The sequence below is a fragment of the Salvelinus fontinalis genome, chromosome 4 (genome assembly GCF_029448725.1).
Source record: "Salvelinus fontinalis isolate EN_2023a chromosome 4, ASM2944872v1, whole genome shotgun sequence".
Lineage (NCBI taxonomy): Eukaryota > Metazoa > Chordata > Actinopteri > Salmoniformes > Salmonidae > Salvelinus > Salvelinus fontinalis.
In genome coordinates, this window is record NC_074668.1 from 5331278 (window position 1) to 5354092 (window position 22815).

The 22815-nt window shown below is 44.1% G+C and overlaps 1 protein-coding gene across 2 annotated transcripts in view; it reads left to right on the forward strand.

Moving 5' to 3' along the window:
- LOC129853019 (protein mono-ADP-ribosyltransferase PARP8-like) overlaps window positions 1-22815 on the forward strand; it is a 109372-nt gene that overhangs the window by 33187 nt on the left and 53370 nt on the right. For both annotated transcript variants that reach the window (XM_055918650.1, XM_055918652.1), the window contains exons 3-7: window positions 3954-3991; window positions 7743-7832; window positions 9010-9080; window positions 16875-16943; window positions 19972-20066. In XM_055918650.1, the coding sequence (XP_055774625.1) occupies window positions 3954-3991; window positions 7743-7832; window positions 9010-9080; window positions 16875-16943; window positions 19972-20066 (363 nt within the window). The remainder of the gene's footprint in view (window positions 1-3953; window positions 3992-7742; window positions 7833-9009; window positions 9081-16874; window positions 16944-19971; window positions 20067-22815) is intronic.

Genomic DNA, 22815 nt, shown 5'->3' on the forward strand with positions numbered 1-22815 from the left:
TGGTCATTTCATTAAGTCTAATTCTGCCACTCAAAGTCTCTGTGAGTTTTTGATGAGCAGCATCACATCAAGGCTTAACAAGGTCCTACTGGGTCCCAAGCCAGAGACCTTAACATGCCCTTAACATGCTGGCTTTGTGTTGTAGTCTGGTCTGTTGTGGTCTGGTCTGGTCTAGTCTGGTCTTTTCTAGTCTGGTCTGTTGTGGTCTAGTCTGGTGTGGTCTGGTCTGTTGTCGTCTGGTCTGTTGTGGTCTGGTCTAGTCTGGTCTTTTCTAGTCTGGTCTGTTGTGGTCTAGTCTGGTGTGGTCTGGTCTGTTGTAGTCTGGTCTGTTCTGGTCTGGTCTAGTCTGGTCTTTTCTAGTCTGGTCTGTTGTGTTCTAGTCTGGTGTGGTCTGGTCTGTTGTCGTCTAGTCTGGTCTGTTGTGGTCTAGTCTGGTCTGTTGTGGTCTAGTCTGGTCTGTTGTTTTCTGGTCTGGTCTGTTGTGGTCTGGTCTGGTCTGTTGTTTTCTGGTCTGGTCTGTTGTGGTCTGGTCTGGTCTGTTGTTTTCTGGTCTGGTCTGTTGTGGTCTGGTCTGGTCTCTTGTGGTCTGGTCTGTTGTGTTCTGGTCTGGTCTGTTGTGGTCTGGTCTGGTCTGGTCTCTTGTGGTCTGGTCTGTTGTGTTCTGGTCTGGTCTGTTGTGGTCTGGTCTGGTCTGTTGTTTTCTGGTCTGGTCTGTTGTGGTCTGGTCTGGTCTGTTGTTTTCTGGTCTGGTCTGTTGTGGTCTGGTCTGGTCTGGTCTCTTGTGGTCTGGTCTGTTGTGTTCTGGTCTGGTCTGTTGTGGTCTGGTCTGGTCTGGTCTCTTGTGGTCTGGTCTGTTGTGTTCTGGTCTGGTCTGTTGTGGTCTGGTCTGGTCTGGTCTCTTGTGGTCTGGTCTGTTGTGGTCTGGTCTGGTCTGTTGTCGTCTGGACTGGTCTGGTGTCTTGTGGTCTGGTCTGTTGTGTTCTGGTCTGTTGTGTTCTGGTCTGGTCTGTTGTGGTCTAGTCTGGTGTGGTCTGTTGTCGTCTAGTCTGGTCTGTTGTGGTCTAGTCTGGTCTGTTGTGGTCTAGTCTGGTCTGTTGTTTTCTGGTCTGGTCTGTTGTGGTCTGGAAATCAGGTGTTAAGACTAAATGATATCCTGATACATTTAAACCACAAAGCTCTGAGCACACAGAGATACAACAGGAATCAGAGCAGAATGAAAGTCGACCTGAGGAGTAGTGGAGGAGGAATCAGAGCAGAATGAAAGTCGACCTGAGGAGTAGTGGAGGAGGAATCGGAGCAGAATGAAAGTCGACCTGAGGAGTAGTGGAGGAGGAATCAGAGCAGAATGAAAGTCGACCTGAGGAGTAGTGGAGGAGGAATCGGAGCAGAATGAAAGTCGACCTGAGGAGTAGTGGAGGAGGAATCAGAGCAGAATGAAAGTCGACCTGAGGAGTAGTGGAGGAGGAATCGGAGCAGAATGAAAGTCGACCTGAGGAGTAGTGGAGGAGGAATCGGAGCAGAATAAAAGTTGACCTGAGGAGTAGTGGAGGAGGAATCAGAGCAGAATGAAAGTCGACCTGAGGAGGAATCGGAGCAGAATGAAAGTCGACCTGAGGAGGAATCGGAGCAGAATGAAAGTCGACCTGAGGACTAGTGGAGGAGGAATCAGAGCAGAATGAAAGTCGGCCTGAGGATTAGTGGAGGAGGAATCGGAGCAGAATGAAAGTCGACCTGAGGACTAGTGGAGGAGGAATCAGAGCAGAATGAAAGTCGACCTGAGGAGGAATCAGAGCAGAATGAAAGTCGACCTGAGGACTAGTGGAGGAGGAATCAGAGCAGAATGAAAGTCGACCTGAGGAGGAATCAGAGCAGAATGAAAGTCGACCTGAGGACTAGTGGAGGAGGAATCGGAGCAGAATGAAAGTCGACCTGAGGATTAGTGGAGGAGGAATCAGAGCAGAATGAAAGTCGACCTGAGGAGTAGTGGAGGAGGAATCGAAGCAGAATGAAAGTCGACCTGTAGACCTGTGGACGTCTTTAAGAGACACGGAGGTTTGATGCTTCCTCAGTCAGCACAGTACACAGCTGCAGGGTCAACGGGATTGGCAACATGCGTTCTGCTTCCAGAATATTCAGATATTCACAACTCAATGGGAATGGAGGGTTAATATCATATTTACATTAAATCAGTTATCACTCATTAACAGCACCTTGCCTACACAGCTACACTCTCTGTACAGCATGGAGACACACTGTAATGTAGACAGTTATGGGATGTATGTCTGTTGACTGTATTTGAAATATGCACTTAATTTCAATTCATTTTAGAGTATTTTGTCATTTTGTCATTTTTTGAAAAGACTGAAAATTAATGTAATTATAGTCCTGCTCTCCGTAGCTATAATGGCATGTTCATCATGTGTTTATAGAAGTGTAATGTCTGAATGTACGCTTTATGAACAGACAGGAAATAGAACATTACTGAATGTATTGCCCTTACATTCTCACAGGGACACATTGACTTTACAATACGGTCTGTTATGACACAGCATTATGTCTGCCAGTTATTTGTGAAGGCCTTATTTGAATAATGAGTATTTTAAATCATTCACCTGGGTTTGTGCCATTTTCTTGTTTGATGTTTTGATGTTTTCTGAGCACCCCTGGTTGAAACTCACACCTTTTTAATGATGTTCTGCTTTTTTCTTAGTTCTCAAGTACTCTGCCCCCTGGTACAAACTGCAGACAGACTTCTTTTGTAGCCTACATGCTAAAAATACTGCATATGGTTTGACTTTTCTGTTCCTTTGCTGACTCAGCCAATGTGTTGGATCCATGGCTTGCGTCACAAATGGCATCACGTTCACTATATAGTGCCCTACTTTTGATCAGAACCTCATGGGCTCTAGTCAAAAGTAGTGCACTAAGTAGGGAATAGGATGTCATTAGTGACAAAGCCTATCCCTCAAAACCCTTCTACTGCTGGGAGAGAGAACTCATTTAGTAGATTGGGAGTTTGATTGAGCCGACACCAGAATAATGCTAATTGGGTCTGGTGTTGCTCATAAACACTCTCAAGTTATTCTGGGAGGCACCCATGGGGAAACCTGTTTGTGAACCTCTACTTTTTAACAGGATGCGTAAAGTTTGTGTGTGAATTAAGTTATCGACAAGTTCCATAATTTTAACATATGAAATTGACTTGCCTGCTCTCTATTGAGCCACACAGAGCCGCTTAGCCTGCCAGTTTCACCGGCTCCAGTGTTGAGTCAACTAGGAACTGAGAAACTGTAAAAGTACACCGTCAAGTTCATTAAGATCTTATTGAAGTATTAGACGATCCGGTCACAGGGGTCAACAATAATGCATTTTCTATTTACTATAACTACTGGTAGCTAACCGATCGCTGCAGCTGTACATAGTCCATCGGTATATAGCCCACCCAATTTACCTACCTCACCCCCATACTGTTTATTTATTTACTTTTCTGCTCTTTTGCACACCAGTATCTCTTCTTGCACATGATCATCTGATGATTTATCACTCCAGTGTTAATCTGCTAAATTGTCATTATTCGATTTATTGCCTACCTCATGCCTTTTGCACACATTGTATATAGATTCTCTTTTTTTTTCTACCATGTTATTGACTTGTTTATTGTTTACTCCATGTGTAACTCTGTGTTGTTGTCTGTTCACACTGCTATGCTTTATCTTGGCCAGGTCGCAGTTGCAAATGAGAACTTGTTCTCAACTAGCCTACCTGGTTAAATAAAGGTGAAAAAGAAAAGAATAAAAAAAGTCACTGACAGTGTACACACCTGCTTTGTTCTGTTCCTTTGCGACAACTGTTGATGTAATAAGGCTTTTATAAAAGACATTGGATTGATTGACTGAAATATTGACTATTATTTGGATAATCATGTTTGAATGTATTTCTTCGTTCTCCTCCAGGGTGTCCTTCTCAGTACACGTCTCTGACGACTACCCAGGTAAGGACCGCCGCGTCATGTCTTCACTGACATGACTTCTCTGTGTCTCTACTGTATATCTGCAAGCCATCATCTACTACTTTAGTCTAATGACCCCTGACCTCAGGCCTGAGTGATTCACATCGCAGACTGACAATAAGGTCATGGCCATAACGCTGTAGATTCTTTCTCCGCGAAGTGTGACTGTCAGCGAGCCCCATATTCTTATTCAGTCAATGAGCTATTATGTCATAGCTCTCATTATGTCACTGTGATATGAGGAGAAGGCTGCTTTGGGATGTGTCACGCAATGGAACGTAATGTCCATGAAAGATTAATTACTTACAACTGTCTGAGTTGAAAGGTGAACTACGGATAGCGGGTCTAGTCAGTGGAACTGTCTGAGTTGAAAGGTGAACTACGGATAGCGGGTCTAGTCAGTGGAACTGTCTGAGTTGAAAGGTGAACTACGGATAGCGGGTCTAGTCAGTGGAACTGTCTGAGTTGAAAGGTGAACTACGGATAGCGGGTCTAGTCAGTGGAACTGTCTGAGTTGAAAGGTGAACTACGGATAGCGGGTCTAGTCAGTGGAACTGTCTGAGTTGAAAGGTGAACTACGGATAGCGGGTCTAGTCAGTGGAACTGTCTGAGTTGAAAGGTGAACTACGGGTAGTGGGTCTAGTCAGTGGAACTGTCTGAGTTGAAAGGTGAACTACGGATAGTGGTCTAGTCAGTGGAACTGTCTGAGTTGAAAGGTGAACTACGGATAGTGGGTCTAGTCAGTGGAACTGTCTGAGTTGAAAGGTGAACTACGGATAGCGGGTCTAGTCAGTGGAACTGTCTGAGTTGAAAGGTGAACTATGGGTACTGGTTGAACCCACCGGTTGCCCCATGCCAGGTATCATGTGTAAAGTCTGTCACTGATAACCCACCGATTGCCCCATGCCAGGTATCATGTGTAAAGTCTGTCACTGATAACCCACCGGTTGCCCCATGCCAGGTATCATGTGTAAAGTCTGTCACTGATAACCCACCGGTTGCCCCATGCCAGGTATCATGTGTAAAGTCTGTCACTGATAACCCACCGGTTGCCCCATGCCAGGTATCATGTGTAAAGTCTGTCACTGATAACCCACCGGTTGCCCCATGCCAGGTATCATGTGTAAGGTTTGTCATTTGATAACCCACCGGTTGCCCCATGCCAGGTATCGTGTGTAAAGACATTCACTGATAACCCACCGGTTGCCCCACGCCAAGTATCGTGTGTAAAGTCTGTCACTGATAACCCACTGGTTGCCCCATGCCAGGTATAGTGTGTAAAGTCTGTCACTGATAACCCACCGGTTGTCCCATGCCAGGTATCATGTGTAAAGTCTGTCACTGATAACCCACCAGTTGCCCCATGCCAGGTATCATGTGTAAAGTCTGTCACTGATTACCCACCGGTTGCCCCATGCTAGTTATCGTGTGTAAAGACATTCACTGATAACCCACCGGTTGCCCCATGCCAGGTATCATGTGTAAGGTCTGTCATTTGATAACCCACCAGTTGCCCCATGCCAGGTATCGTGTGTAAAGACATTCACTGATAACCCACCGGTTGCCCCACGCCAAGTATCGTGTGTAAAGTCTGTCACTGATAACCCACCGGTTGCCCCATGCCAGGTATCATGTGTAAAGTCTGTCACTGATAACCCACCGATTGCCCCATGCCAGGTATCATGTGTAAAGTCTGTCACTGATAACCCACCGGTTGCCCCATGCCAGGTATCATGTGTAAAGTCTGTCACTGATAACCCACCGGTTGCCCCATGCCAGGTATCATGTGTAAAGTCTGTCACTGATAACCCACCGGTTGCCCCATGCCAGGTATCATGTGTAAGGTTTGTCATTTGATAACCTACCGGTTGCCCCATGCCAGGTATCGTGTGTAAAGACATTCACTGATAACCCACCGGTTGCCCCACGCCAAGTATCGTGTGTAAAGTCTGTCACTGATAACCCACCAGTTGCCCCATGCCAGGTATAGTGTGTAAAGTCTGTCACTGATAACCCACCGGTTGCCCCATGCCAGGTATCATGTGTAAAGTCTGTCACTGATAACCCACCGGTTGCCCCATGCCAGGTATCATGTGTAAAGTCTGTCACTGATTACCCACCGGTTGCCCCATGCTAGTTATCGTGTGTAAAGACATTCACTGATAACCCACCGGTTGCCCCATGCCAGGTATCATGTGTAAGGTCTGTCATTTGATAACCCACCGGTTGCCCCATGCCAGGTATCGTGTGTAAAGACATTCACTGATAACCCACCGGTTGCCCCACGCCAAGTATCGTGTGTAAAGTCTGTCACTGATAACCCACCGGTTGCCCCATGCCAGGTATCATGTGTAAGGTCTGTCATTTGATAACCCACCGGTTGCCCCATGCCAGGTATCGTGTGTAAAGACATTCACTGATAACCCACCGGTTGCCCCACGCCAAGTATCATGTGTAAAGTCTGTCACTGATAACCCACCGGTTGCCCCATGCCAGGTATAGTGTGTAAAGTCTGTCACTGATAACCCACCGGTTGTCCCATGCCAGGTATCATGTGTAAAGTCTGTCACTGATAACCCACCGGTTGCCCCATGCCAGGTATCATGTGTAAAGTCTGTCACTGATAACCCACCGGTTGCCCCATGCCAGGTATCATGTGTAAAGTCTGTCACTGATAACCCACCGGTTGCCCCATGCCAGGTATCGTGTGTAAAGTCTGTCACTGATAACCCACCGGTTGTCCCATGCCAGGTATCATGTGTAAAGTCTGTCACTGATAACCCACCGGTTGCCCCACGCCAAGTATCGTGTGTAAAGTCTGTCACTGATAACCCACCAGTTGCCCCATGCCAGGTATAGTGTGTAAAGTCTGTCACTGATAACCCACCGGTTGCCCCATGCCAGGTATCATGTGTAAAGTCTGTCACTGATAACCCACCGGTTGCCCCATGCCAGGTATCATGTGTAAAGTCTGTCACTGATTACCCACCGGTTGCCCCATGCTAGTTATCGTGTGTAAAGACATTCACTGATAACCCACCGGTTGCCCCATGCCAGGTATCATGTGTAAGGTCTGTCATTTGATAACCCACCGGTTGCCCCATGCCAGGTATCGTGTGTAAAGACATTCACTGATAACCCACCGGTTGCCCCACGCCAAGTATCGTGTGTAAAGTCTGTCACTGATAACCCACCGGTTGCCCCATGCCAGGTATCATGTGTAAGGTCTGTCATTTGATAACCCACCGGTTGCCCCATGCCAGGTATCGTGTGTAAAGACATTCACTGATAACCCACCGGTTGCCCCACGCCAAGTATCATGTGTAAAGTCTGTCACTGATAACCCACCGGTTGCCCCATGCCAGGTATAGTGTGTAAAGTCTGTCACTGATAACCCACCGGTTGTCCCATGCCAGGTATCATGTGTAAAGTCTGTCACTGATAACCCACCGGTTGCCCCATGCCAGGTATCATGTGTAAAGTCTGTCACTGATAACCCACCGGTTGCCCCATGCCAGGTATCATGTGTAAAGTCTGTCACTGATAACCCACCGGTTGCCCCATGCCAGGTATCGTGTGTAAAGTCTGTCACTGATAACCCACCGGTTGTCCCATGCCAGGTATCATGTGTAAAGTCTGTCACTGATAACCCACCGGTTGCCCCATGCCAGGTATCGTGTGTAAAGTCTGTCACTGATGAATGTTTTTTACTCTCTTTCTTTCTTCAACACAGACAACACATACGTGTCAAACTCTGAGAACGAGGATGAAGTTCTAGTTACCAGAGACCCGATCCCCGTCATCTTCCACAGAATCGCAACAGGTACATTTGTTGTTGTTGTCAGATTGTCTGTATTGCATTGTCAAGTATAGATTGATCTCTTCGAATCTGCATAGATACCGGAACATTTCTGAAATATTTCCTGACTGTCTGTATTCTGTACAGGTACACTAGTGCATTGTCACGCAAAGTCAGTATAATCTGCATAAATACTTAGAACACAGAAACGTTTTTGAATTGTTTTCTTATCGTCTTATCATCTTCAATACCCTGGTACTTGCCTACGGAGCAGCGAAGGGAACTGCCTCTCCCTACCTTCAGGCTATACCCAAACCCAAACCCAAACCCAAACCCAAACCCAACACCTTAACCTGACACCCCAGCACTCTGTTCTGCCACCTCTGGTGTCTTGGCCTTCCCACGGGAAGGCAGCTATTGTTTAGCCCAGTCAAAGCTCCTCTCTGTCCTGGCACACCAATGGTGGAACCAGCTTTCCCCTAACAGACAATGTCTTCTGAAACTCTACCTCTTTAAATACATCCCATTTAAAAACCTCTGAAACTCTACCTCTTTAAATAAATCCCATCAAAAACAGTTGTCTTTTCCCACTAGCACTGACTTCTCTGATAACTGTATTGCTGAGGACAGGGTACTTGATACAATTGTGATGTGTTGTTGTCTCACCTAGCTACCTTCAGACGAATGCACTAATGTAAGTGTCTCTGGATAAGGAGCGTGTGCTGAATGACTACAATGTAAATAGCCACCTCCAGACATATTAACCGACAAGCTCGTAAAAACAACAATTCTAAACCTTTCTACCCAACGTTGACCTTGTTGGGTCTTTCAGGCTGATGGGAAGCTGCTGTCAGACTGAACAACAGGACGTAGTATGAGCTATATGGGCCTCCCTATGGGACCTGGTCAAAAGTAGTGCACTATATAGGGAATAGGGCTCTGGTCAAAAGTAGTGCACTATATAGGGAATAGGGTGCCATTTGGGACAAATCCCTCAGTAAATAGTAGGTAGGCTGTGGTCTCAGCTTCATGTTAATCCTCGGGTCTTTGTCTTGATTTCTGTTCCCAAGATCTTTCTGCCTTTCTGAAGAATAATAAGCAAGTAAATAATGGTGTAGATACATACACCTGCTGACTGATTGTTTTATATATATATACATATATATATATACACGTGTGTGCTCGTGTGTGCTGTCAACAGAGATTACGATCAACAATGACGCCAGCTGCTGCCTGTCCATCAAGACCAAACTTCAGTTAGACAAAAACCAGGTGAGCTACACCTCACTCCACTGATTAATAACACATGGTAAAGGCTCATTTTAACATGTAATAACGGTGTTATAACCTATAGTAACTGTGTTATAACCTATAGTAACTGTGTTGTAAACTGTAATAACGGTCTTATAACTGTAATAACTGTTATAACCTGTAATAACTGTGTTATAAACTATAACAACTGTGGTATAAACTGTAATAACTGTGTTATAAACTGTAATAACGGTTATAACCTGTAACTCTGTGATATAACCTGTAATAACGGTTATAACCTGTAATAACTCTGTGATATAACCTGTAATAACTGTTATAACCTGTAATAACGCGGTGATATAACCTGTAATAACTGTTATAACCTGTAATAACTGTTATAACCTGTAATAACTGTTATAAACTGTAACAACTGTAGCATAAACTGTAATAACTGATATAACCTGTAATAACTGTATTATATCATGTAATAACTGGGTTGTAACCTGTAATAACTGTGTTATAAACTAATAACTGTGTTATAACTGTGTTACAAACTGTAACAACTGTGTTATATCATCGAATCGTACTACACCGGCTCCGACGCTCGTCGGATGTGATAGAAACTATTATAGACTACGAGGGAAGCACAACCGAGAGCTGCCCAGTGACACGAGCCTACCAGACGAGCTACATAACTTCTATGTTTGTTTTTCGGCAAGTAACACTGAAACCATTTGATCCAAGATGGCGTAGCAGCAAGACGTTTTTGTCCAGTTTTTGTCCCGTGTAAATATTCTGCTTTTTTCGTTTTTTTGTATACATTTCGATCTCTTTTTCCATTTTCGAATGAAATATACCTTCCTGCAACCCGCCTCGGCCAACGTGGTACGGATCTGCTATTTTTTTTAGACCTTATAACTGGAACCTCCATCAGAAGCTAGCCTTCAGAAGCTAGCCAGCTAATTAGCTACTAGCTATTTAGTCATTGTTAGCCACTGCTAGCAGTCTTTACCTTTAGCACAGACACCAGCCGCTTTAGCCCGGATAGTCCGGATAATATCTGCCAGTCTGCACAGCGTGATATCAGCCCTGAGTATATCGGAATGCTTCCCCCTCCCCCACTACGCCACCGGATTCCTGCCCCAAGCTCTGGACCATTACACAGGATCATCGCAGCTACTGAGTGGCGATCGTGGCTAACGCCCTTGCCAAAAGCAAGCACCAGCTAGCCTCGATCTAGGCCCATTCCCCCGGCTAGCAAACGAAGTACACCAATTACAATGCCTCTCTTGCCAACTGGCCTGGACCCTTTGTCGACACGGAGCCCCACCGATCCATCACGAATGGTCTGCTGACGTAATTTGGCCGATGTGCTCTCAACTGGCCTCTGCGTCGTTGATGACGGTGAGGACCCAGCTTCTAGCCCCGGCCCGCTAACTCTCTGAGCGCTGTGTCTCCCGCTCGCCTAGTGTAGCGACGACTGCCGAGCGGCTCCCTGTTTCGTCCATTGCTGCTTATTGGACCCTATGATCACTCAGCTACACAGCTGATGCCTACTGGACTGTTCATTAACGCGGTACTTCATTTTGTTTATCTGTCGGCCCCAGCCTTGAACTCAGGCCCTGTTTTTAGCTAACTGACCCTCTCTGCCTATTCATCACCATTTACCCTTTGTTGTTGTCTTAGCTGTTTACCCGTTGTTGTCTTAGCTGTTTACCCGTTGTTGTCTTAGCTGTTTACCCGTTGTTGTTGTCTTAGCTGTTTACTCGTTGTTGATGTCTTAGCTGTTTACCCGTTGTTGTCTTAGCTGTTTACCCATTGTTGTCTTAGCTGTTTACCCATTGTTGTCTTAGCTGTTTACCCGTTGTTGTCTTAGCTGTTTACCCGTTGTTGATGTCTTAGCTGTTTACCCATTGTTGTCTTAGCTGTTTACCCGTTGTTGTTGTCTTAGCTGTTTACCCGTTGTTGTCTTAGCTGTTTACCCGTTGTCGTTGTCTTAGCTGTTTACCCATTGTTGTCTTAGCTGTTTACTCGTTGTTGATGTCTTAGCTGTTTATCCATTGTTGTCTTAGCTGTTTACCCATTGTTGTCTTAGCTGTTTACCCGTTGTTGTTGTCTTAGCTGTTTACCCATTGTTGTTGTCTTAGCTGTTTACCCGTTGTTGTTGTCTTAGCTGTTTACCCGTTGTTGTTGTCTTAGCTGTTTACCCGTTGTTGTTGTCTTAGCTGTTTACCCGTTGTTGTTGTCTTAGCTGTTTACCCGTTGTTGTTGTCTTAGCTGTTTACCCGTTGTTGTTGTCTTAGCTGTTTACCCGTTGTTGTCTTAGCTGTTTACCCGTTCTTGTCTTAGCTGTTTACCCATTGTTGTCTTAGCTGTTTACCCGTTGTTGTCTTAGCTGTTTACCCGTTGTTGTCTTAGCTGTTTACCCGTTCTTGTCTTAGCTGTTTACCCGTTCTTGTCTTAGCTGTTTACCCGTTGTTGATGTCTTAGCTGTTTACCCGTTGTTGTCTTAGCTGTTTACTCGTTGTTGATGTCTTAGCTGTTTACCCGTTGTTGTCTTAGCTGTTTACCCATTGTTGTCTTAGCTGTTTACCCATTGTTGTCTTAGCTGTTTACCCGTTGTTGTCTTAGCTGTTTACCCGTTGTTGATGTCTTAGCTGTTTACCCATTGTTGTCTTAGCTGTTTACCCGTTGTTGTTGTCTTAGCTGTTTACCCGTTGTTGTCTTAGCTGTTTACCCGTTGTCGTTGTCTTAGCTGTTTACCCATTGTTGTCTTAGCTGTTTACTCGTTGTTGATGTCTTAGCTGTTTATCCATTGTTGTCTTAGCTGTTTACCCATTGTTGTCTTAGCTGTTTACCCGTTGTTGTTGTCTTAGCTGTTTACCCATTGTTGTTGTCTTAGCTGTTTACCCGTTGTTGTTGTCTTAGCTGTTTACCCGTTGTTGTTGTCTTAGCTGTTTACCCGTTGTTGTTGTCTTAGCTGTTTACCCGTTGTTGTTGTCTTAGCTGTTTACCCGTTGTTGTTGTCTTAGCTGTTTACCCGTTGTTGTTGTCTTAGCTGTTTACCCGTTGTTGTCTTAGCTGTTTACCCGTTCTTGTCTTAGCTGTTTACCCATTGTTGTCTTAGCTGTTTACCCGTTGTTGTCTTAGCTGTTTACCCGTTGTTGTCTTAGCTGTTTACCCGTTCTTGTCTTAGCTGTTTACCCGTTCTTGTCTTAGCCCTCCCAATCAACACCTGTGATTGCTTTATGCCTCCCTCTAATGTCAATATGCCTTGTATACTATTGTTTAATGTAGCTCTCATTATTTTGTTTTACTGCGGAGCCCTTAGTCCCGCTCTACATACCTCGGTTAGCCCCCCGACACATGCGGAGACCAATACCTAGCTTAATAACTTCTTATCATAACATCCGGTGAAATTGCAGAGAGCGAAATTCAAACTACAGTATTATATATATTTAACTTTCATAAAATCACAAGTGTAATACATCAAAATAAAGGTTAACTTCTTGTTAATCCAGCCGCTGTGTCAGATTTCAAAAAGGCTTTACGGCGAAAGCACACCATGCGATTATCTGAGGACAGCGCCCCGCATACAAACACATGAAAAACATATTTCAACCAGGCAGGTGTGACACGAAAGTCAGAAATAGCAATATAAAAAATGCCTTACCTTTGATGATCTTCTTCTGTTGGCACTCCAAAAGCTCCCAGTTACATCACAAATGGTCCTTTTGTTCAATAAAGTCCTTCTTCATATCCATAAAAACTCAGTTTAGCTGGCGCGCTTCAGTCAATAATCCATCCAGTTTCCCTCCATCAAAATGCATACAAAATGAATCCCAAACGTTACTAATAAACTTTTCCAAACAAGTCAAACAACGTTTATAATCAAACCTTAGGTACCCTAATACGTAAATAAACGATAAAATTTAAGACAGAGAATCGTTATCGTCTTTACCGGAGAAAAATACCAAAGAACGCGCTCTCTTCCACGCGCTTGGAAACACTACAGCCAAAATGGGAGCCACCTAGAAAAAACTACAATTTCTGACTATTTTTTTCCAAAAACCAGCCTGAAACTCTTTCTAAAGACTGTTGACATCTAGTGGAAGCCCTAGGAACTGCAATCTGGGAGGACTTCGCCTTATAATAAAAGTGACCGCCATTGAAAATAGTGGTAGGCCAAATTTTCTTTTGGGGGGGGGGGTGGTTTGTCCTCAGGGTTTCGCCTGCCATATCAGTTATGTTATACTCACAGACATACTTTTAACAGTTTTAGAAACTTTAGAGTGTTTTCTATCCAAATCTACCAATTATATACTTCTGGGCCTGAGTAACAGGCAGGTAACTTTGGGCAGGCTTTTCATCCGGACGTTAAAATACTGCCCTCTACCCAAGAGAGGTTAACTGGCGCTTCCAGAGATGCAGCCTCGGTTTACCTCCACTGTACTCGCACCCTACCATGCTCTTGTCTGTGCATTATTCCCTGAATCTATCCTACCATGTCCAGAAGTCTGCTCCTTTTACTCTCTGTTCCGAACGCACTAGACGACTAGATCGTATAGCATTTAGCCGTACCCTTATCCTACTCCTCCTCTGTTCCTCTGGTGATGTAGAAGTTAACCCAGGCCCTGCAGTGCCTAGCTCCACTCCCATTCCCCAGGCGCTCTCATTTGTTGATTTCTGTAACCGGAAAAGCCTTGGGTTCATGTGTGTTAACATCAGAAGCCTTCTCCCTAAGTTTGCTTTATTCACTGTTTTAGCACACACCGCCGACCCTGATGTCCTAGCCATGTCTGAAACCTGGAAGGCCACCAATAATTCTAAATTGTAACTACTTCGCCACTACAGGCCTATTTATTGCCTTTCCTCCTTACTTCATTTGCACACACTGTATACAGATTTTCTATTGTGTTATTGACTGTACGTTTGTTTATCCCATGTGTAACTCTGTGTTGTTTTTGTCACACTGCTTTGCTTTATCTTGGCCAGGTCGCAGTTGTAAATGAGAACTTGTTCTCAACTGGCCTACCTGGTTAAATAAAGGTGAAATAAAATAAAAATGAAACTCTGACCTGTTCACCGGACCTGCTGTTTTCGACTCTCTCTCTCTCTACCGCACCTGCTGTCTCTAACTCTGAATGATCGGCTATGAAAAGCCAAACCCGGTTAAATAAAGGTGAAATAAATGTTTTAAAATAAAAAACGTGAGAGAGCTGCCCAGTGACACGAGCCTACCAGATAAGCTAAATAACTTCAATGCTCGCTTTGAGGCAAGTAACACTGAAACATGCATGAGAGCATCACTCGTTCCAGACAACTGTGTGATCACGCTCTCCGCAATTGATGTGAGTAAGACCTTTAAACAGGTCAACATTCACAAGGCCGCAGGGCCAGACGGATTACCAGGACGTGTACTGCGAGCATGCGCTGACAAACTGGCAAGTATCTTCACTGACATTTTCAACCTCTCCCTGTCTGAGTCTGTAATACCAACATGTTTCAAGGAGACCACTGTAGTCCCTGTGCCCAAGAACACTAAGGTAACCTGCCTAAATGACTACCGACCCGTAGCACTCACATCTGTAGCCATGAAGTGCTTTGAAAGGCTGGTCATGGCTCACATCAACACCATTCTCCCAGAAACCCTAGATCCACTCACATTTGCATACCGCACCAACAGATCCACATATGATGCCATCTCAATCGCACTCCACACTGCCCTTTCCCACCTGGACAAAAGGAACACCTATGTGAGAATGCTATTCATTGACTACAGCTCAGCGTTCAACACCATAATACCATCAAAGCTCATCACTAAGCTAAGGACCCTGGCACTAAACACCTCCCTCTGCAACTGGATCCTGGACTTCCTGCCCAGCCGCCCCCAGGTGGTAAGGGTAGGAAACAACACATCGACCACACTGTTCCTCAACACTGGGGCCCCTCAGGGTGTGTGCTCAGTCCCCTCCTGTACTCCCTGTTCACCCATGACTGCACGGACAGGCACAACTCCAACACCATCATTAAGTTTGCCACACAACAGTGGTAGGCCTGATTACCGACAACGATGAGACAGCCTATAGGGAGGAGGTGAGAGACCTGACCGTGTGGTGCAAGGACAACAACATATCCCTCAACATGATCAAGACAAAGGACATGATTGTGGACTACAGGAAAAGGAGGACTGAGAACGCCCCCATTCTCATCGACGGGGCTGTAGTGGAGCAGGTTGAGAGCTTCAAGTTCCTTGGCGTCCACATCACCAACAAACTAACATGGTCCAAGCACATCAAGACAGTCGTGAAGAGGGCACAACAAAACCTATTCCCCCTCAGGAGACTGAACATATTTGTCATGGTTCCTCAGATCCTCAAAAGGTTTTACAGCTGCACCATCGAGAGCATCCTGGCAGGTTGCATCACTGCCTGGTATGGCAACTGCTTGGCCTCCGACCGCAAGGCACTACAGAGGGTAGTATGTACGGCCCAGTACATCACCAGGGCCAAGCTTCCTGCCATCCATCTCTGTTATTATCTGTGCATCGTCACTTTAACAACTCTACCTACATGTACATATTACTCAATTACCTCGACATTGGTGGCCCCGCACATTGACACATTGACTCTGTACCGTAACCCCCTGTATATAGCCTCCACATTGACTCTGTACCGTAACACCCTGTATATAGCCTCCACATTGACTCTGTACCAGTACCCCCTGTATATAGCCTCCACATTGACTCGGTACCGGTACCCCCCCCCCTGTATATAGCCTCCACATTGACTCTGTACCGTAACACCCTGTATATAGCCTCCACATTGACTCTGTACCGTAACACCCTGTATATAGCCTCCACATTGACTCTGTACCGTAACACCCTGTATATAGCCTCCACATTGACTCTGTACCGTAACACCCTGTATATAGCCTCCACATTGACTCTGTACCGTAACACCCTGTATATAGCCTCCACATTGACTCTGTACCGTAACACCCTGTATATAGCCTCACTATTGTTATTTACTGCTGCTCCTTAATTATCTGCTTTTCTTATCTCTTACTTTTATTTTTGTTGGCATTTTCTTAAAACTGCATTGTTGGTTAAGGGCTTGTGAGTAAGCATTTCATTGTAAGGTCTACCTACACCTGTTGTATTCGGTGCATTTGATTTGATTTAATAACTGTTTTAAACTGTAATAACATGCAATAACTGTTATAAACTGTAATAACTTTGATAAATTGTAAGAGCTGTTATAAACTGTAATAACTGTGTTATAACATGTAATAACTGTAATAACTTTGATAAATTGTAAGAGCTGTTATAAACTGTAATAACTGTGTTATAACATGTAATAACTGTTATAAACTGTAAGAACTGTTAAACTAGTAACTTTGATAAATTGTAATAACTGTTATAAACTGTAATAACTGTGTTATAACATGTAATAACTGTAATAACTGTGTTATAACATGTAATAACTGTTATAAACTGTAATAACTGTTATAAACTGTAATAACTGTGTTATAACATGTAATAACTGTTATAAACTGTAAGAACTGTTAAACTGTAGTAACTTTGATAAATTGGAATAACTGTTATAAACTGTAATAACTTTGATAAATTGTAAGAGCTGTTATAAACTGTAATAACTGTGTTATAACATGTAATAACTGCTATAAACTGTAATAACTGTTATAAACTGTAGTAACTTTGATAAATTGTAATAACTGTTATAAACTGTAATAACTGTGTTATAACATGTAATATCTGTGTTATAAACAGTAATAATGTGTAATAACTTCCCCCAGTGCCACTATGCCATAGAGGAGGACTCTGAGGGGGATGCTGACTCTGAGGAGTTTTACTATGGAGGTCAGGTAAGCATCAAGACACACAACACACACACACATGTTTTACTATCCTTGTGGGGACCAAACATTTGATTCCCATTCAAAATCCTATTTTCCCTAACCCTTAACCTAACCTTAATCTTAACCCCAAACCCCTAACCCTAAACCTTAGCCCTAATTCTAACCCTACACTGTAAACACCAAGGAATTTTTTCTCTCAAATACTTCTAGTAAGTTGAACTGAAAATCAATGGAAAGTCATTATTACTTCAAGTGTTATACATAAATCCGAGTCGGAACATTCCCAGAAGTCCGTCAATCAGAATCTTTTGAAAATCTGGGAATTTTGGGAAACTTACTGGAAACCTACTGGAATTTTGCTAGGCCCCAAAATTAGGCCTTGTGAGATATGTGATGTATTGTCAAAAAGGGTTTAATTGTAATGATAACATTGTGAGGACTTCTGGTCTCCACAATGATAGTAAATACCACACACACACACACACACACACACACACACACACACACACACACACACACACACACACACACACACACACACACACACACACACACACACACACACACACACACACACACACACACACACACACGTCAGTGTTCAACCCTTTCTTAGCTACAGTGGCGGTAGGTGTACTAGGGCCGGTCTCCCCCGGAGACAGATTCATCCTAGTGATGGATTGAAAAGCACTTTCAAGAATGGATGAATCTGTGTCCAGTAAACCACTCTTAGAACAAAAGGGTTCTTCGGCTGTCCCCATAGGAGAACCCTTTTGAAAAGCCCTTTAGGTTCCATGTAGAACCCATTCCACAGAGAGTTCTACACGGAACCCCTTAAGGGTTCTCCTATGGGGACAGCCGAAGAACCCTTTTTGGAACCCTTTGTATCTAAGAGTGTGCAGTGGCAGTAAGTGTAACTCCTTATATAGAGTAAGACCCAGCAGCTCTGAAGAGAGGCCAGACCTCCACGGGCGTCTCCACCTGAGCATGAAGCCTCCTGATTTCATGGCAGATTTCCCCGATGTAGTCCTAAACTCCTCAAGTATAAAGCACTTTTATATTTTTAGTCTTTTTCAGTCAGTTCACCCAAAAAGTGGCCTGCGGCTCATTCTTCACTCACTGTAGTGGGACATTTCCATCACCCAAATGAAACTCGGTCCATCTTTATATGGACATATACGTCTATTCTGATGAGCGATGGTCTCTCTCTCGCTCTCTCTCTCTCTTTCCATCTCACTGTCTCTCGTTCTCCCACTCTCTCTCTCTTTCTTTCTTTCTCCCTCTCTCTCTGTCTCAATTTCAATTTATGGATTTTATTGGCATGGGAAACATGTTTACATTGTCAAAGTATGTGAAATAGATAAGAAACAAAAGTGAAATAAATATATATATTTTTTACAGTAAACATTACACTCACAAAAGTTTCATATTATGTTTCATATTATGTGCAAATATTTAAAGTACAAAAGGGAAAATAAATAAGCATAAATATGGGTTGTATTTACAATGGTGTTTGTTCTTCACTGGTTGCCCTTTTCTTGTGGCAACAGGTCACCAATCTTGCTGCTGTGATGTCACACTGTGGAATTTCACCCAGTAGATATGGGAGTTTATCAAAATTGGATTTGTTTTCGAATTCTTTGTGGATCTGTGTAATCTGAGGGAAATATGTGTCTCTAATATGGTCATACATTTGGCAGGAGGTTAGGAAGTGCAGCTCAGTTTCCACCTCATTTTGTGGGCGGTGTTGCACATAGCCTGTCTGTATCTGAAGTTAGTTTGAGTGATTAGCGTTTCTTAGTTGAGATAATCACGTGTGTTCAGCCGCTGGTCTTAAGAGGTAAATACCTGCCCCTGTTGCCAAGTCAGTCACAGTAATACGGTCATTAGCTTCCGACAGTATTCTACCCGTCTGCACCTGTTCTATCGGGACAGATCTATAGTATCTGCATCGACTGGATGGTAACTATTGACTTGAGGCGCTATGATGCTATTATGCCTTCGTAAAGCCTTCATAACAATGACAGAGTGAAAACAACCTCATTGTTGTCAAATGTTATTGTTGTTGTTGTTGACGTATCTATTTTGAATAACAGCAGGTTTGTATCAACACTACTTTGTTTCTCCATGACAGATTAAAGCATATAGGTAACACAGTACAAGCTGTCAAACCCATGACACCGGCTGCAAGTTTGTCAAACCCATCACACCGGCTGCAAGCTGTCAAACCCATCACACCGGCTGCAAGCTGTCAAACCCATGACACCGGCTGCAAGCTGTCAACCCCATCACACAGGCTGAAAACTGTCAAACCCATCACACCGGCTGCAAGTTGTCAAACCCATCACACAGGCTGAAAACTGTCAAACCCATCACACCGGCTGCAAGTTGTCAAACCCATCACACCGGCTGCAAGCTGTCAAACCCATCACACCGGCTGCAAGTTGTCAAACCCATCACACAGGCTGTCAAACCCATCACACCGGCTGCAAGCTGTCAAACCCATCACAGGCTGAAAACTGTCAAACCCATCACACCGGCTGCATATTGTTCTGCTTAAGCTTTTTTTTATCTTGCCAGACAAAAGCACAAAAAGTCCTTAGCAATTCATACATTTTAAGATGCTGTATGCTTATCCCCTGTCTGTATTCAAAGTGGCACCTTGGTAGTTTCAAGTGTTGATTGGCTGGCTAACTATGGATAGACACTGTGATTGGCTGGCTAACTTTGGACAGACATGCTGATTGGTCCGGGTCTCTTTAGAGATCTATTCAATCGTCTAGTGGAGGGAAGGGCTTGGTTCAGAACAGGCTTCTCAGGTTTCCCCTCTGAGCCAGTTCCTCTTGAGTTTTTCCTTCTAGGGAGTTTTTCCTGGTCACTGTGCCTCTGATTCTACTTGGGGGGGGGGGGGGGGGGGGGGTCTTGGCCAGGTTACTGTGAAGAGTTTTGTGACTACTGCTGATGGGAAAAGGGATTTAAAACATATTTGATTGATTGATGGATTGATTGACGTCTCTCTCTCTCTCTCTGATAGGTGAACTACGATGGAGAGCTCCACAAGCACCCCCAGCTGGAGGCGGACCTGGCGGCAGTCCGGGAGATGTACGGACATCACGCAGTATCTCTCAGGTAGCTCCTCCCTCTCTGACCGTGTGTGTCAAATAAAATATAATTGTATTTGTCACTTGCTTCGTAAACAACAGGTGTGGACTAACAGTGGAACGCTTACTTACTTCCCCAACGATTTAGATGCACTATTGTAAAGTGGTTGTTCCACTGGATATCATAAGGTGAATGCACCAATTTGTAAGTCGCTCTGAATGAGAGCGTCTGCTAAATGACTTAAATGTAATGTAAATGTAGAGAGAAAGAAAATTTAGAAATAATAGAAAAGTAAAACACGTAATAATATAAGTAATAATAAATACAGAATGAGTAACGATAGCTTGGCTATATACACGGGGTACCAGTACCGAGTCGATGTGCAGGGGTACGAGGTCATTGAGGTAGATGTGTGCATATAACTATGAATAAAGTGCAATGTGGAGTGGCAATAGAGACTCTGCATCATCTGTGGATCTGTTGGGGCGGGATGCAAATTGGAGTGGGTCCAGGGTGTCTGGGATGATGTTGTTGATGTGAGCCATGACCAGCTTTTCAAAGCATTTCATAGCTACAGATGTGAGTGCTTTGGGGCGATAGTCATTTAGACAGGTTACCTTGCCTGAGTCAATGTCTCCTGGTGTACAATACAAGGTCCATCCTATTCCTCTTGCCTGAGTCAATGTTTCCTGGAGTACAATACAGAATTTTGGGTTCTGAAAATATGGAAATATACTTATTGATGTCACTGATGGAATGCTGAGATTTAGAGGATCTACACCAGAAGTTAAGGGTTATAGGAGGAAGGTATATAGTGGAGGGTCTACACCAGAAGTTAATGGTTATAGGAGGAAGGTATATAGTGGAGGGTCTAGACCACTAGTTAAGGGTTATAGGAGGAAGGTATATAGTGGAGGGTCTACACCAGAAGGTAATGGTTATAGGAGGAAGGTATATAGTGGAGGGTCTACACCAGAAGTTAATGGTTATAGGAGGAAGGTATATAGTGGAGGGTCAACACCAGAAGTTAATGGTTATAGGAGGAAGGTATATAGTGGAGGGTCTACACCAGAAGTTAATGGTTATAGGAGGAAGGTATATAGTGAGGGTCTACACCAGAAGTTAATGGTTATAGGAGGAAGGTATATAGTGGAGGGTCTAGACCACTAGTTGAGGGTTATAGGAGGAAGGTATATAGTGGAGGGTCTAGACCACTAGTTAAGGGTTATAGGAGGAAGGTATATAGTGGAGGGTCTACACCAGAAGGTAATGGTTATAGGAGGAAGGTATATAGTGGAGGGTCTACACCAGAAGTTAATGGTTATAGGAGGAAGGTATATAGTGGAGGGTCTACACCAGAAGTTAAGGGTTATAGGAGGAAGGTATATAGTGGAGGGTCTAGACCACTAGTTAAGGGTTATAGGAGGAAGGTATATAGTGGAGGATCTACACCAGAAGGTAATGGTAATAGGAGGAAGGTATATAGTGTGTGCAATTAAGCTTGGAATGTGTTGAGTGCAGGGAAGTGATTACATGTGACAGGCATTGATAAGGGGAGAGAGCCATGGATAATTTCCCATGTTTCTGGGGTGATCGATTCCTGGATAATTTCCCATGTTTCTTGGGTGATCCATTCCTGGATAATTTCCCATGTTTCTGGGGTGATCCATCCCTCTATCATTTCCCATGCTTCTGGGGTAATCCATTCCTGGATAATTTCCCATGTTTCTGGGGTAATCCATTCCTCTGTCATTTCCCATATTTCTGGGGTGATCCATTCCTGGATAATTTCCCATGTTTCTGGGGTGATCCATTCCTGGATAATTTCCCATGTTTCTGGGGTGATCCATTCCTCAGTCATTTCCCATATTTCTGGGGTGATCCATTCCTCGGTCATTTCCCATGTTTCTGGGGTGATCCATTCCTGGATAATTTACCATGTTTCTGGGGTGATCCATCCCTCTATCATTTCCCATATTTCTGGGGTAATCCATTCATGGATACTTTCCCATGTTTCTGGGGTGATCCATTCCTGGATAATTTCCCATGTTTCTGGGGTGATCCATTCCTGGATAATTTCCCATGTTTCTGGGGTGATCCATTCCTGGACAATTTCCCATGTTTCTGGGGTGATCCATTCCTGGATAATTTCCCATGTTTCTGTGGTAATCCATTCCTGGATAATTTCCCATGTTTCTGGGGTGATCCATTCCTGGATAAGTTCCCATGTTTCTGGGGTGATTCAATATTTGCGTTGCCTTCTTCTTCTGTGTCCGATGGTTTTCTTGCCACTTTCACTGTACGCTTCAACCACTTTCCCCCACTTCCTGTCTATATTCCCCTCAGTCGTCTTCTTCTGTGTTGTTTGAAAGGGCTTGATACGTGTTGTGAACTTGCATTGTGAAGGTTTCTTGGTGGTTTTGTCCCTCAGCATGCCAACATCAAATCTTGTTGTTCCTTTTGTCGGTGGTCTTGAACGTTTCGGCTTTAGTTTGATGTCGGCAGTCACAAGATGGTGGTCACTGGTAACATCTGCCTCCCTTCACACCTTGACGTCTCTCAGCGAGCTTCTTCACTTGCCGTTGATCATCAGGTCAATCTGGTTCTCGTCTCTTCCATTAGGAGAGTACCATGTCAGCTTGTGGATATTCTAGTGAGGAAACAAACTACCACCAATCATCAGGTTATTTGTGACGCAGATTGATGCCAGTCGTTGTCATTAATCTCTCCACAGCCATGCTTCCCCATTGTTCTCTCGTAGATGGTGTTGTCGGTG